Consider the following 11,895-nt stretch of genomic DNA (forward strand, 5'->3'; position numbering starts at 1 on the left):
CTAGCATCTATCTTAGGGCGTATGCTACATCATAGCGCTGTAGCTAGCATCTATCTTAGGGCGTATGCTACATCATAGCGCTGCAGCTAGCATCTATCTTAGGGCGTATGCTACATCATAGCGCTGCAGCTAGCATCTATCTTAGGGCGTATGCTACATCATAGCGCTGTAGCTAGCATCTATCTTAGGGCGTATGCTACAGCCTAGCGCTGTAGCTAGCATCTATTACTGTCATTACTTTTACATGTTGCACGACTTCACATAGAAATATTCCGAGTTTATGAACCCTCATTGACAATAAACTGATTCAGATTCAGATTCTGAAGAAGAGACGAGTTTAAAACACCTGAAGAAGAAGGAACCACCTTGAAATATTTAATAAAGAATAAAGTGAAGGAACATTTTCAGCATCAGAGCGGTAGACAGCGGCGTTTACACGTTTCATGGCGTGATGTCACTTGTGATGTCACTTGTGATGTCACAGCTGTACCGGGTTTGCAAACATGGGTAGCAGGTTCCGGTTGTAGGAGAGATATTTCACAGCGCTGCCTCTCAGCGCCGCCCGAGTCTCCGCCTCTTTAAATCTGTCCTGACGGAGGATGGATGTTGCCTCATCCGTCACCTGCATGGACTCACAGGTGAGGTCGCATTCATGAACTCAATCACACAATGTTTGGGAGGAGAAAAGAGGAACGTACCTCTGAGGATGTGATCTGCTGAAGCTCCTCCTCCAGGTCGCAAAATCTGTCCAGGTAAACAGCCAGAAAGCAGCTCCGCCCGAAGAAGCTGAAACATACAGGAAGCAGACTGGTGGGAGTGGCCTGACTGGTCTGAGGTGATGAGCGACCCTGACCCCCCCCCCCCCCCCCGCTCCAATCCATGTCTATCTTCAACAGATGCTGTTCAACAGCATGGAATGTTTGCCCCACCTGTACAGGTCCTGGATCAGGCCCTGGTGGTAGCAGCTTGACAGCTGGCCCAGCAGCTGCTGGTGCTTCCCGTACAAACTCAGGTAGTTGGAGACGGGGAGGGGCTTCACGGACAAGCAGGTGAGCTCCTCCACCAGCTCATAGTGGTCCAGATGTAAAGAGAAGTAGTTCCCTGTCTCCACCCGTCCGGTGACAAAGACTCTGTGGCTTAACTGGACGTGGAGGGACACAGGTTACCGAGTGAACCAATAACTAATGCAGCCTAACCCAGTTAAAGTTAACGTCACAATTTAATCCAGCTGAGGGTGGAGTCTGATACAAAGGACTGTTTCAGTGTGTGGACCTGGACTGTTTCACCGTGTGGACCCGGACTGTTTCTATGTGTGAACCTGGACTGTTTCTATGTGTGAACCTGGACTGTTTCTATGTGTGAACCTGGACTGTTTCACCGTGTGGACCTGGACTGTTTCACCGTGTGGACCTGGACTGTTTCACCGTGTGGACCTGGACTGTTTCAGTGTGTGAACCTGGACTGTTTCTATGTGTGAACCTGGACTGTTTCTATGTGTGAACCTGGACTGTTTCACCGTGTGAACCTGGACTGTTTCTATGTGTGAACCTGGACTGTTTCTATGTGTGGACCTGGACTGTTTCACCGTGTGAACCTGGACTGTTTCTATGTGTGAACCTGGACTGTTTCTATGTGTGAACCTGGACTGTTTCACCGTGTGAACCTGGACTGTTTCTATGTGTGAACCTGGACTGTTTCTATGTGTGAACCTGGACTGTTTCTATGTGTGAACCTGGACTGTTTCTATGTGTGGACCTGGACTGTTTCACCGTGTGGACCTGGACTGTTTCGCATGCCGGTAAAGAGTGCTGTTGTCAGATCTGTTGACCAATGAGAGCTCACCTCATTTACACGAGGAGTCTGATTGGTGGCTGCCGGTTTGCTAACATGCAGGTAGTTGAGTCCTCCAGGTAGCTTCCCACCTGAGCAGTGAGACATGTGATCAACCTCCCTCCCCTGATGGACTGAAGGGTTCTATCTTTCCTCACCTTGAACCTTGGCCTGCGTGTACAGCGGGATGAGGCGGTCCTCTCCAGGTGAAGGCCGGCCCACCGGCGCCTGTGACGGGTCGAGGAGGCTCAGAAACATGGCCGCCAGCTCCTGCCCCACCTCCGTGGAGCTGAAGTTGGCGTGCGACCACTCGTCTGCATGGTAGTAGCGTGAGAATTTGGTGAGTGGTCCTGCGCCCAGGATGGCGTCATCACAGGTGTGGAAGGAGGCGTCGACTACAAGTCTGTTGTCAAAGACCAGGAAGCAGCCGCTGATGCTCCTGAAGGCGTCGTGGTCAACGCCTCTGTTGGACAGGTTCAAGAACACCTGACAGATAAAACACAGGAGTTCTAAAGGGAACCACTGGAACTCCACGAGCAGGACCGGTATCCAACAGTACCCGACCAGACCCTGACTTACTCCGCACCGCAGACGGACGGGCTCTGAGTCGGTGGAGAAGGACACCGCCGTGAGCGGATCGGGGTCTTCCTCTCCATCGTTCATCTGAGTCAGAAGGCAGTTCTGGTGGACCTGGACCCCGACCTTCTCCAGGGCTGCCGCCAGCGCCGTCTCGATGGCAGCGTCACCCAAGTGGAAGACGCTGGGCTGGAGAGGCGTCAGGACCAGATGGATCCGACGCCCCTGGATACCAAGTCCAAGCAGAGTCTCCACGCTGGTGAAGACATCAACGCCGTTTCCATAGACAATGGCGTTTTCTGGAAAAGAGGAGAGGAACAGGAAATCATTTCATCCTTCCACAACGACAAAAGAAGAATAAAGATATCCAGAGTGAGCTTAAAATGACGACGCTGATGGTGTCATATTTCATCTTAAATGATTTATCCTAAATGATGTATTTATCTTGGATCAGTTTGTTTCTGGATTAATAATAATCTGGATTACTGCACAGATGAATGCCGGCCTGTGTGTGCGTTACCCTCCAGCTCAGTGAAGTTGTCACGCAGCCAGCGCCGGGCAGCGGTGCAGTCGTGGAGGTCGTTGAGGGTGAGGAGGTTGGATGGGGCTGGCCTGGAACCGGACCGGCTCAGAACCGCACCGGGAGGACAGGGAACCTAAGCATCACAGCGCTGTCTGATTTATACGCTCCCTGACAGCATCCACATAAATCTGTTTCCTGTTCGTTAGCTTCTTAGCTTAGCTTCCTGCCAGACTGATTCTGATTGGTCATTCTCTGGCAGGAGAAGATGAGCTGCTTGTCTCACCTGGTACTGCAGGCCTGTACAGAGGATCAGGTGATCGTAGGCCACCTTCCCACCACCAGACACAAGGACGTGTTTGGACTTCCTGTCGATGGCCACCATCTTCCCCGTCACCACGTTGATACGGAAAAGCAGCGGAAGCTGGGCCAAGACTCTGCTGCTGTAAGCATGGCTGCAGGAAGAAACAGCGCTGAATGATGTCTCCACAGCTAGCTAGGGTCACCACGGCTAACAGAGGTCACCACGGCTAACAGAGGTCACCACGGCTAGCTAGGGTCACCACGGCTAACAGAGGTCACCACGGCTAGATAGGGTCACCACGGCTAGCTAGGGTCACCACGGCTAACAGAGGTCTCCACAGCTAGCTAGGGTCACCACGGCTAACAGAGGTCACCACGGCTAGCTAGGGTCACCACGGCTAACAGAGGTCACCACGGCTAGATAGGGTCACCACGGCTAGCTAGGGTCACCACGGCTAACAGAGGTCACCACAGCTAGCTAGGGTCACCACGGCTAGCTAGGGTCACCACGGCTAGCTAGGGTCTCCACGGCTAGCTAGGGTCATCACGGCTAACAGAGGTCACCACGGCTAGCTAGGGTCATCACGGCTAACAGAGGTCACCACGGCTAGCTAGGGTCACCACAGCTAACTAGGGTCACCACAGCTAGCTAGGGTCACCACGGCTAACAGAGGTCACCACAGCTAGCTAGGGTCACCACGGCTAACAGAGGTCACCACGGCTATCTAGGGTCATCACGGCTATCAGAGGTCACCTCCTTTCCACATTCTCTCCATCACTCTGCTCTGTTGACCCGAGGTACCTGAAGTCCTCTCCCTTCTTTACGTCTCTTCCTTGTAGCTTCACTGTCCCCCCTGGGACCTTCTCATGTACACACATGTACTCTGTTTTACTGCTGCTCACCTTCATTCCTCTCTTTTCTAGAGCAGACCTCCACTTCTCTAGATTCTCCTCTACCTGCAGATCACAATGTCATCTGCAAACATCATATTCAGAGGAGCTTCCTGTCTCACCTCATCTGTTATCTAAATGTTGTACCTGCTAAACTTTGTCATGTATGCTAGCATGGTGAACTATGATGGTAAAAACATGATCGTCACACATTTAATCCTAGCAGAATATTCTAATGTTCATCGTTGCCTTTCATTTACTCACCTTGTGGACAGAAATCCCGCCTCCTCCTGGTTACCATCGCTGGGGAAACCATGCGTTGAGATTAGGGTCAGGTTGTTGAACCTCAGATGTGGGCTGTGAAGGAACCAAAAAGGCTGAGAACTTCTCAGCAGCATCCAGAGAATGCTCAGAGCATGAAGGACGGCGTCCAGCTCATGGACTGATGAACAACAGTCAACCCTAACCACACTGAAACAACCTCTGACCCCTGGATGTTCAGAGTAATCAATAGCAGTGAGCTCGGCGCTGCAGCCGTTTCACGTCACACCCAGAATGCCTTGCGACGTAAACAACAAAACGGATTTTATATCTTATAAGAAATAGTTATATCTGCATTTACATAGTCAAGGTACATTCTTGTGTTTGTCAAAGCAGTCAGGGATCGCTTTAAAGGCACAGCATGGACTGGAGACATGCTAGCTGTAGCGCTGGAGACATGCTAGCTGTAGCGCTGGAGACATGTTAGCTGTAGCGCTGGAGACATGCTAGCTGTAGCGCTGGAGACATGTTAGCTGTAGCGCTGGAGACATGTTAGCTGTAGCGCTGGAGACATGTTAGCTGTAGCGCTGGCTGCTGACATGCTAACTGGAGACATGTTAGCTGTAGCGCTTGCTGCTGACATGCTAACCGGAGACGTGCTAGCTGTAGCGCTTGCTGCTGACATGCTAACCGGAGACGTGCTAGCTGTAGCGCTTGCTGCTGACATGCTAACTTAGTGTTGATGGGAAACTGGACCAGGAACAGGTGAGATGCACATGCAGGTGACAGACTGAACTCACCAGAAACAAAGCACCTCCAGGAAAGATAAACCCGTATCTGAGGCCCCCACCACCACAATCCTGGCGTTGATGGTGACCTTGGGCTCCAAGGTCAACTTTCTGCTGATGAGGCTGAGAGCGAATTGCGCCTGAGAGGAAACAGCAGCATTCACTGACCAGCTGAAACATCAAAGGCAGGCTGCACCCAGTCTCTACCCGCTGAAGCACGCCTTGGTTGCGTGCAGGAAGAGGAACGCCACCAGGCACCGTGTGAGTACTGCAGGAATCCACCTGGGGAGGCGTTCAGGTACCTCACCTGCATGAGCAGCAGGTGCAGGTACTTCACATTTGATTAATCATCCCAAGGCTGACACGCTTATCTGGATGGACGCCTGGAAACCATGACGACCGATGTGGAGGGAGGAGGCAGGGCAAACACTGAGAGGTCATTATAATAAATCAATCAATCAATCAATACATTCCAGGTGTTTGTAAAGCAAACAGGAAGCTGTCAGCTCTCTGCTTCACCTGTTAGCTCTCTGCTTCACCTGTTAGCTCTCTGCTTCACCTGTTAGCTCTCTGCTTCACCTGTCAGCTCTCTGCTTCACCTGTTAGCTCTCTGCTTCACCTGTTAGCTCTCTGCTTCACCTGTCAGCTCTCTGCTTCACCTGTTAGCGCTCTGCTTCACCCGTTAGCTCTCTGCTTCACCTGTTAGCTCTCTGCTTCACCTGTCAGCTCTCTGCTTCACCTGTTAGCTCTCTGCTTCACCTGTCAGCTCTCTGCTTCACCTGTTAGCTCTCTGCTTCACCTGTTAGCTCTCTGCTTCACCTGTTAGCTCTCTGCTTCCGGCTGCAGCACGAATCCACCTGAGGGTCTATTAGAACTCAAACTCAGGTAAATGGATCACATCTCTGGTGATGGAGATGCTGTTTGACGTTTGCGTCTAGCTCGTAACGGCGCCCCCCAGTGGCCACATGACATCCACCCACCTGCTGCTCCGTGATCCTCCTGGGCGGGGCGTTAATCCCAAGCTCCTCTAGCGGGTAGATGATCTGGCGTCTCGGGCGGACGGGGACGGCGCAGTGGAGGACAAAGTCCAGATGGTGGATGAAGGAGTTCTGGGTATGGAACAAGAGGACACAATGTGAGGACGAGTGAAGACCCCCCCGGGCCGGGGGCTCAGGACGGACATTCATGTCCTGACAGCAGACACAAGCCACCTGGAGATGACACGCCCACACCTGGATGTTCAGAGCACCTGCAGAGTAACCCACTCGTCGCTGCTGTCTGAATCTCATCTCTTCTTCAGGTGTTTTAAACTAGTCTCTTCTTCACTTCAGGTGTTTTAAACTAGTCTCTTCTTCACTTCAGGTGTTTTAAACTAGTCTCCAACCTTTTAACTAGTTTGCTACTGATTAGGGCTTAAAGGACCATGAATGAAAGGTTAGTACCGGTAGTTAGTTTAAACCCCTGCCTGGATCCTAGTTCTGCTGCCGGTGGACTGGTATCTTTTGGAGGCGGTCCAGCGGGGCGCGGTGCACCCACCTGGTGGCTGTGGTGGGCGGGGTAGCCTCTGTGGTACAGGCAGGATTTGTGGGCCAGCCTGAGGACCTCCTTGAACAGGTGTTTGCTGAAGTGCTGGAAGGAGGGCTGCAGGATGAAGAGGAGGATCTGAGCGTGCTCCTCGTAGCGGTGGTGGCTGAAGTAGATGAAGTTCTCCAAGTTGTAGTGGGCACGCAGGAAGTCCACGTCCTGGTGGGCACAGTCAGCAGGCCAGACCACCATCCACGTACTGTTATTGAGTATTGATCCGGGACATTGGCACCAGTTTGTAACATAACAGCAACGAGGATCATTGTTATCATCGATAAGGGAGAAGAGAATCTGAGTCCTGCATCAAGACCTCCTTAAAACTGAAGACCGCCAGCATGTCACCTGTGTCACCTGTGACCTTTACAGGTTCACAGCAGCTGTGTTCTGCTGGGTCAGAGCGAGAACCAGAACAATAGAACCCAGTATAAAATGTGACATGTCATGCAGGCCTGGTGGGTGAAGAGGACTCTGAGGACCTCTCGAGTCCTGGTCCAGGGCAGAACTCAGACCAGCCCTTCTGGATCCTCAGAACAAGAACATCCCCACCCTCATCCTCAGGCCTCCATACCTGCTCGTCTCTCAGGATCAGCAGCCCCACCACCTGACTGTCCACCTGGACCACAAAGGCCTGCACGGGAACCCCGTCCTGCCAGACAGAGCAACAGAACACAAGGTCACCTTCCTGGTGTGGACTAGCTGAGGCTCAGGTGAAGCTCATCAGGTTTGCAGCTGCAGCAGTCACAGCAGGGCGCCGGTCACACAGGAAGCACACGAGTCCTCCAGGGAGACGCGCCACCCAAGTCCACCGGCCAGAACCGTCGTTACAGCGTACCTGAACAAATGGAGGCGGACTCTGCCGTTAACAGGGAAGAAATGCTTCCCAGTGCTGATTGGATGACTGACCGGGTCTCTGCGGGTCCCATAGAACCGGTCTAGATCCTGCAGCAGGGACTCTTTCAGCCTCAGACGTGTCACCAGTTCAGAAACACCCGGCCGGTCTGCAGCAACAGCTGGCCTCACCTCCACCCTGCTGCTGGGGAAACCAGAGCCATCCAGGTGTGTACAGGTGGAGACAGCACGTTGTAGGCATGGCAACAAGAACAGGTAAGGTGGCTCGAAGATGGACACAGTGATGGACTTCAGATCAGCTGAAAACCTAACCAGCTGATCTGAGCTGGGGGGGGCTGACACTAACAGGACTGAGATCACTGGGGAGACCTTCAGGGTCAAAGGTGACCCAACACAGCATCAGAGACCTGAGGTGAACCTATCACCCATTCTGAGACGGCCCACCTGAGCACGGACCGATGGACAATATAGAGCTGACAGGGCGGGGCTGAGAGAGCGAGGCGGGGCGGAGCTCTGAAGAAGCTCTGCAGGAACGGGAACTCAAGCGACAGCGGCGGTACGCTGATGAAGCAGAAGTCCCGGTCCTGAAAGTCACACGGGTCAGAATCAAAGACCACATCACACACATAGCATCACACTCTGCTGTTACACACTAGTGATACACTAGTGACACACTGGTTACACATTAGTGATACACTGGTTACACACTAGTGATACACTGGTTACACACTAGTGACACACTGGTTACACACTGGTTACACACTAGTGATACACTGGTTACACACTAGTGATACACTGGTTACACACTAGTGACACACTGGTCACACACTAGTGATACACTGGTTACACACTAGTGACACACTGGTTACACACTAGTGACACACTGGTTACACACTAGTGATACACTGGTTACACACTAGTGACACACTGGTTACACACTAGTGACACACTGGTTACACACTAGTGACACACTGGTTACACACTAGTGACACACTAGTGACACACTGGTTACACACTGGTTACACACTAGTGACACACTGGTTACACACTAGTGATACACTGGTTACACACTAGTGATACACTGGTTATACACTAGTGATACACTGGTTATACACTAGTGACACACTGGTTACACACTAGTGATACACTGGTTACACACTAGTGATACACTGGTTATACACTAGTGACACACTGGTTACACACTAGTGACACACTGGTTACACACTAGTGACACACTGGTTACACACTAGTGATACACTGGTTACACACTAGTGACACACTGGTTACACACTAGTGACACACTGGTTACACACTAGTGACACACTGGTTACACACTGGTTACACACTAGTGACACACTGGTTACACACTAGTGACACACTGGTTACACACTAGTGACACACTGGTTACACACTAGTGATACACTGGTTACACACTAGTGACACACTGGTTACACACTGGTTACACACTAGTGACACACTGGTTACACACTGGTTACACACTAGTGACACACTGGTTACACACTGGTTACACACTAGTGATACACTGGTTACACACTGGTTACACACTGGCGTTTACTCACAGGGAATAGTCTGAACAGGTAAGGGATGAAGTCGATGGATCTGAAAGAGAAGAAGAGGTCGAGTGAAAGGATGTTGTGGCCATCGTCACCATGACAACAGGAGCTGTTGGAACAGCCGTCTGCTCCCTCGTTGTGATTAATAACAGACTCGTCCAATCAGCAAGTGACTTGGCTTCATGTGGGGGAACCTCATCCTCGTCCTCATCCTCGTCCTCATCCTCGTCCTCATCCTCGTCCTCGTCCTCACCTCGTCTCATGTTTCTTGTCAGTCAGAATGAAGTGAATGCAGAACGCGTTGGACCCGTCCCACTCGAGTCCAGGCGGCTGAGTGTCCTGCTGGTGGGACAGACGCGTCAGTGAAGACTGTTCATCTGTTCCAGCTGTTTTATGTCAGGACGGGCCAGGTTCTCTCACCTGCTGGGAGTCGCACCTCTGGACTCCTCCCCCTTCCTCTGGGCCTGGCTCAGCAGCAGTCTGGTCGTCTTCCACTGGTTTGTACAAACCGTCCAACTCCCTCAGCTCAAAGTCCTGCAGCAGCTTCACGTCGACGTCCGTAGAGACGCTGATGAAGCCGACGGCGACGCCGTCACTCTGTGGAACAAAGACACGTCCAAACCGGCGCCACGGACACGAGCCCTCATGCCGGTGACCCGTCACAGGAAAGACACGGTCCACACAAAGACTTCAGAGCCGCAAAGCTTCAGACGTCTTCAAGACCTTCAGGGACGGCTCGTCTTGGCTGAGCTTCAGCTCCTGTGCTGCCAGGGGGACGGGGACAGGGACAGGGGACAGGGACAGGGGACGGGGGACAGGGGACGGGGGACGGTCTCTGACAGCATCAGAAAGCTCACATATGATCAGTCACCATCACAGAACCAGCAGAACTTCCAGACTTTGTCAGATTGTGACTCCATTTTCAGCGTTCTGGTCACATGACATTAATGTCATGGGAACCTTCATGGCGTCGCGCTCAAGCCCCTCCCATAATGGCCCAATCACAGAGAAGATCCTGAGAGGGTTCAAATACAGGAAGGAGAGCGGCAGAACCTCGCAGACAGCAGCGTGGCGTTCCTCGTCCTGCGTCTCAATGAGCTGGAGGAACCCGGGTTCCACCGCTCCAAAGGGTTCCTGTGGGTTCTGCTCCTCGAACACACGCATGATGTCATCGTGATCTTCAACCCTGCGACGCACAAGAACACGGATCAGCACGTCTAGTAGCAAAACTAGCATCATGCTGGTGCAGTGGGTAGCGCTGTCTCATCACAGCAAGGAGGTTCTGGGTTCGGGTTCGTATGTTCTCTCCGGGTTCTGCGCTTTCCATCAAAATCATCCATCCATGAATTGATCCATCGGTGTGAATGATTGTCTGTCTGCGTGTGGCCCAGCGATGAACTGGCGACTTGTCCAGGGCGTCCCCCTCCACCCAGCATGACCCGGTTCTGTTCACCTGGCTGGGCGGATGTGAAGCCTGGGGCAGAGCGCTCCTCTGGGGCAGCTAAAGGCTGAGCAGGCCGGGCCGGGCCGGGTCCGGCGCTGCAGCGGGCCGAACAGCTCCTCCAGGGCCGGATCTAAACAGAGAGGCATCGGGAGGCCCGCGCGGCTTCAGAATCAGACGCAGGAAGCTGAAGCAGCGGCTCCACACCTGGAACGCCGGCGCCGGGGATGACCAGGCAGATGAACTCAAGCTCTGTCAGCGTGTTGAAGACCGTCCTGCACACAGAACCGGACTCATCAGAACCATGAGAAGGTCCAGCGTGATCCTGATCCAACTTCCTACCTCATGATCTCCTTCACACCTGCTGCAGCAAAGTTGGGCCGCGCCACAAACAGCTGGAGGAAGAGCGTGTTCAGAGGCTGCAGAGGAAGAAGAGGAAGAGCGTGTTCAGAGGAGGAAGAGGAAGAAGAGCGTGTTCAGAGGCTGCAGAGGAAGAAGAGGAAGAGCGTGTTCAGAGGAAGAAGAGGAAGAGCGTGTTCAGAGGAGGAAGAGGAAGAAGAGCGTGTTCAGAGGCTGCAGAGGAAGAAGAGGAAGAGCGTGTTCAGAGGAGGAAGAGGAAGAAGAGGAAGAGCGTGTTCAGAGGAGGAAGAGGAAGAAGAGCGTGTTCAGAGGCTGCAGAGGAAGAAGAGGAAGAGCGTGTTCAGAGGAAGAAGAGGAAGAAGAGGAAGAGCGTGTTCAGCGGAGGAAGAGGAAGAAGAGCGTGTTCAGAGGCTGCAGAGGAAGAAGAGGAAGAAGGGCAGCTTAGTTCTCCACTGAGGAGGCGCTTTCAGCTGAACGGCTCGGACCGTGCATCGTTCAGCTCGGAAGTGTTGCTGCAGGAACGCCTCCCATTGGTCCTGACCGGCCACGCCCCCGGCGGGGTGGTCAAAGAAGGAGGCGTGGGCCAGAACCTCATCCTGCTGGCCGGCCACGGTCACGGCCAGGTTGGCCTTCTCCCTGGGAGGAGCAGAATGCAGGTGTGAACGTCTGCAGCGGGGACAGCGGGGACAGCGGGGACAACGGGGACAACGGGGACGGCGGCGGTCTCACAGGAGCTGGATCACGTTGACCCGTCCAAACGCCTCCAGGGCGGAGGGGCTGACGAGGCCGGCGATGCCCTGAGCATCTGCAGACTCGCTCCTCCTGATGGTGACGGCCTCCTCCTGGCCGCTGGATGACGTCATGACCCTCATCTTACCTGTTGCTCACCTGTCACTGACGCGTGTCTCACTAGCACTC

At 53.2% G+C, this 11,895-nt stretch overlaps 1 protein-coding gene across 1 annotated transcript; it reads right to left on the reverse strand.

Moving 5' to 3' along the window:
- Nucleotides 1-478: 478 nt before the first annotated feature.
- Nucleotides 479-11,849, reverse strand: cfap61 (cilia and flagella associated protein 61). The gene is made up of 24 exons (XM_068754136.1): nucleotides 11,707-11,849; nucleotides 11,463-11,613; nucleotides 10,960-11,036; nucleotides 10,825-10,892; nucleotides 10,630-10,750; nucleotides 10,230-10,362; nucleotides 9,597-9,773; nucleotides 9,430-9,518; nucleotides 9,183-9,222; nucleotides 8,047-8,186; nucleotides 7,657-7,786; nucleotides 7,322-7,399; nucleotides 6,706-6,912; nucleotides 6,150-6,278; nucleotides 5,182-5,309; nucleotides 4,385-4,477; nucleotides 3,213-3,381; nucleotides 2,927-3,062; nucleotides 2,410-2,705; nucleotides 1,989-2,316; nucleotides 1,843-1,922; nucleotides 930-1,141; nucleotides 699-786; nucleotides 479-622 (listed from the first exon to the last, which is right to left on the reverse strand). Exons 1-24 carry the CDS (start codon nucleotides 11,847-11,849, stop codon nucleotides 479-481), a joined length of 3,357 nt encoding a protein of 1,118 aa, XP_068610237.1.
- Nucleotides 11,850-11,895: the final 46 nt, after the last annotated feature.

Source organism: Brachionichthys hirsutus, chromosome 20 (genome assembly GCF_040956055.1).
Source record: "Brachionichthys hirsutus isolate HB-005 chromosome 20, CSIRO-AGI_Bhir_v1, whole genome shotgun sequence".
Taxonomy (NCBI): domain Eukaryota; kingdom Metazoa; phylum Chordata; class Actinopteri; order Lophiiformes; family Brachionichthyidae; genus Brachionichthys; species Brachionichthys hirsutus.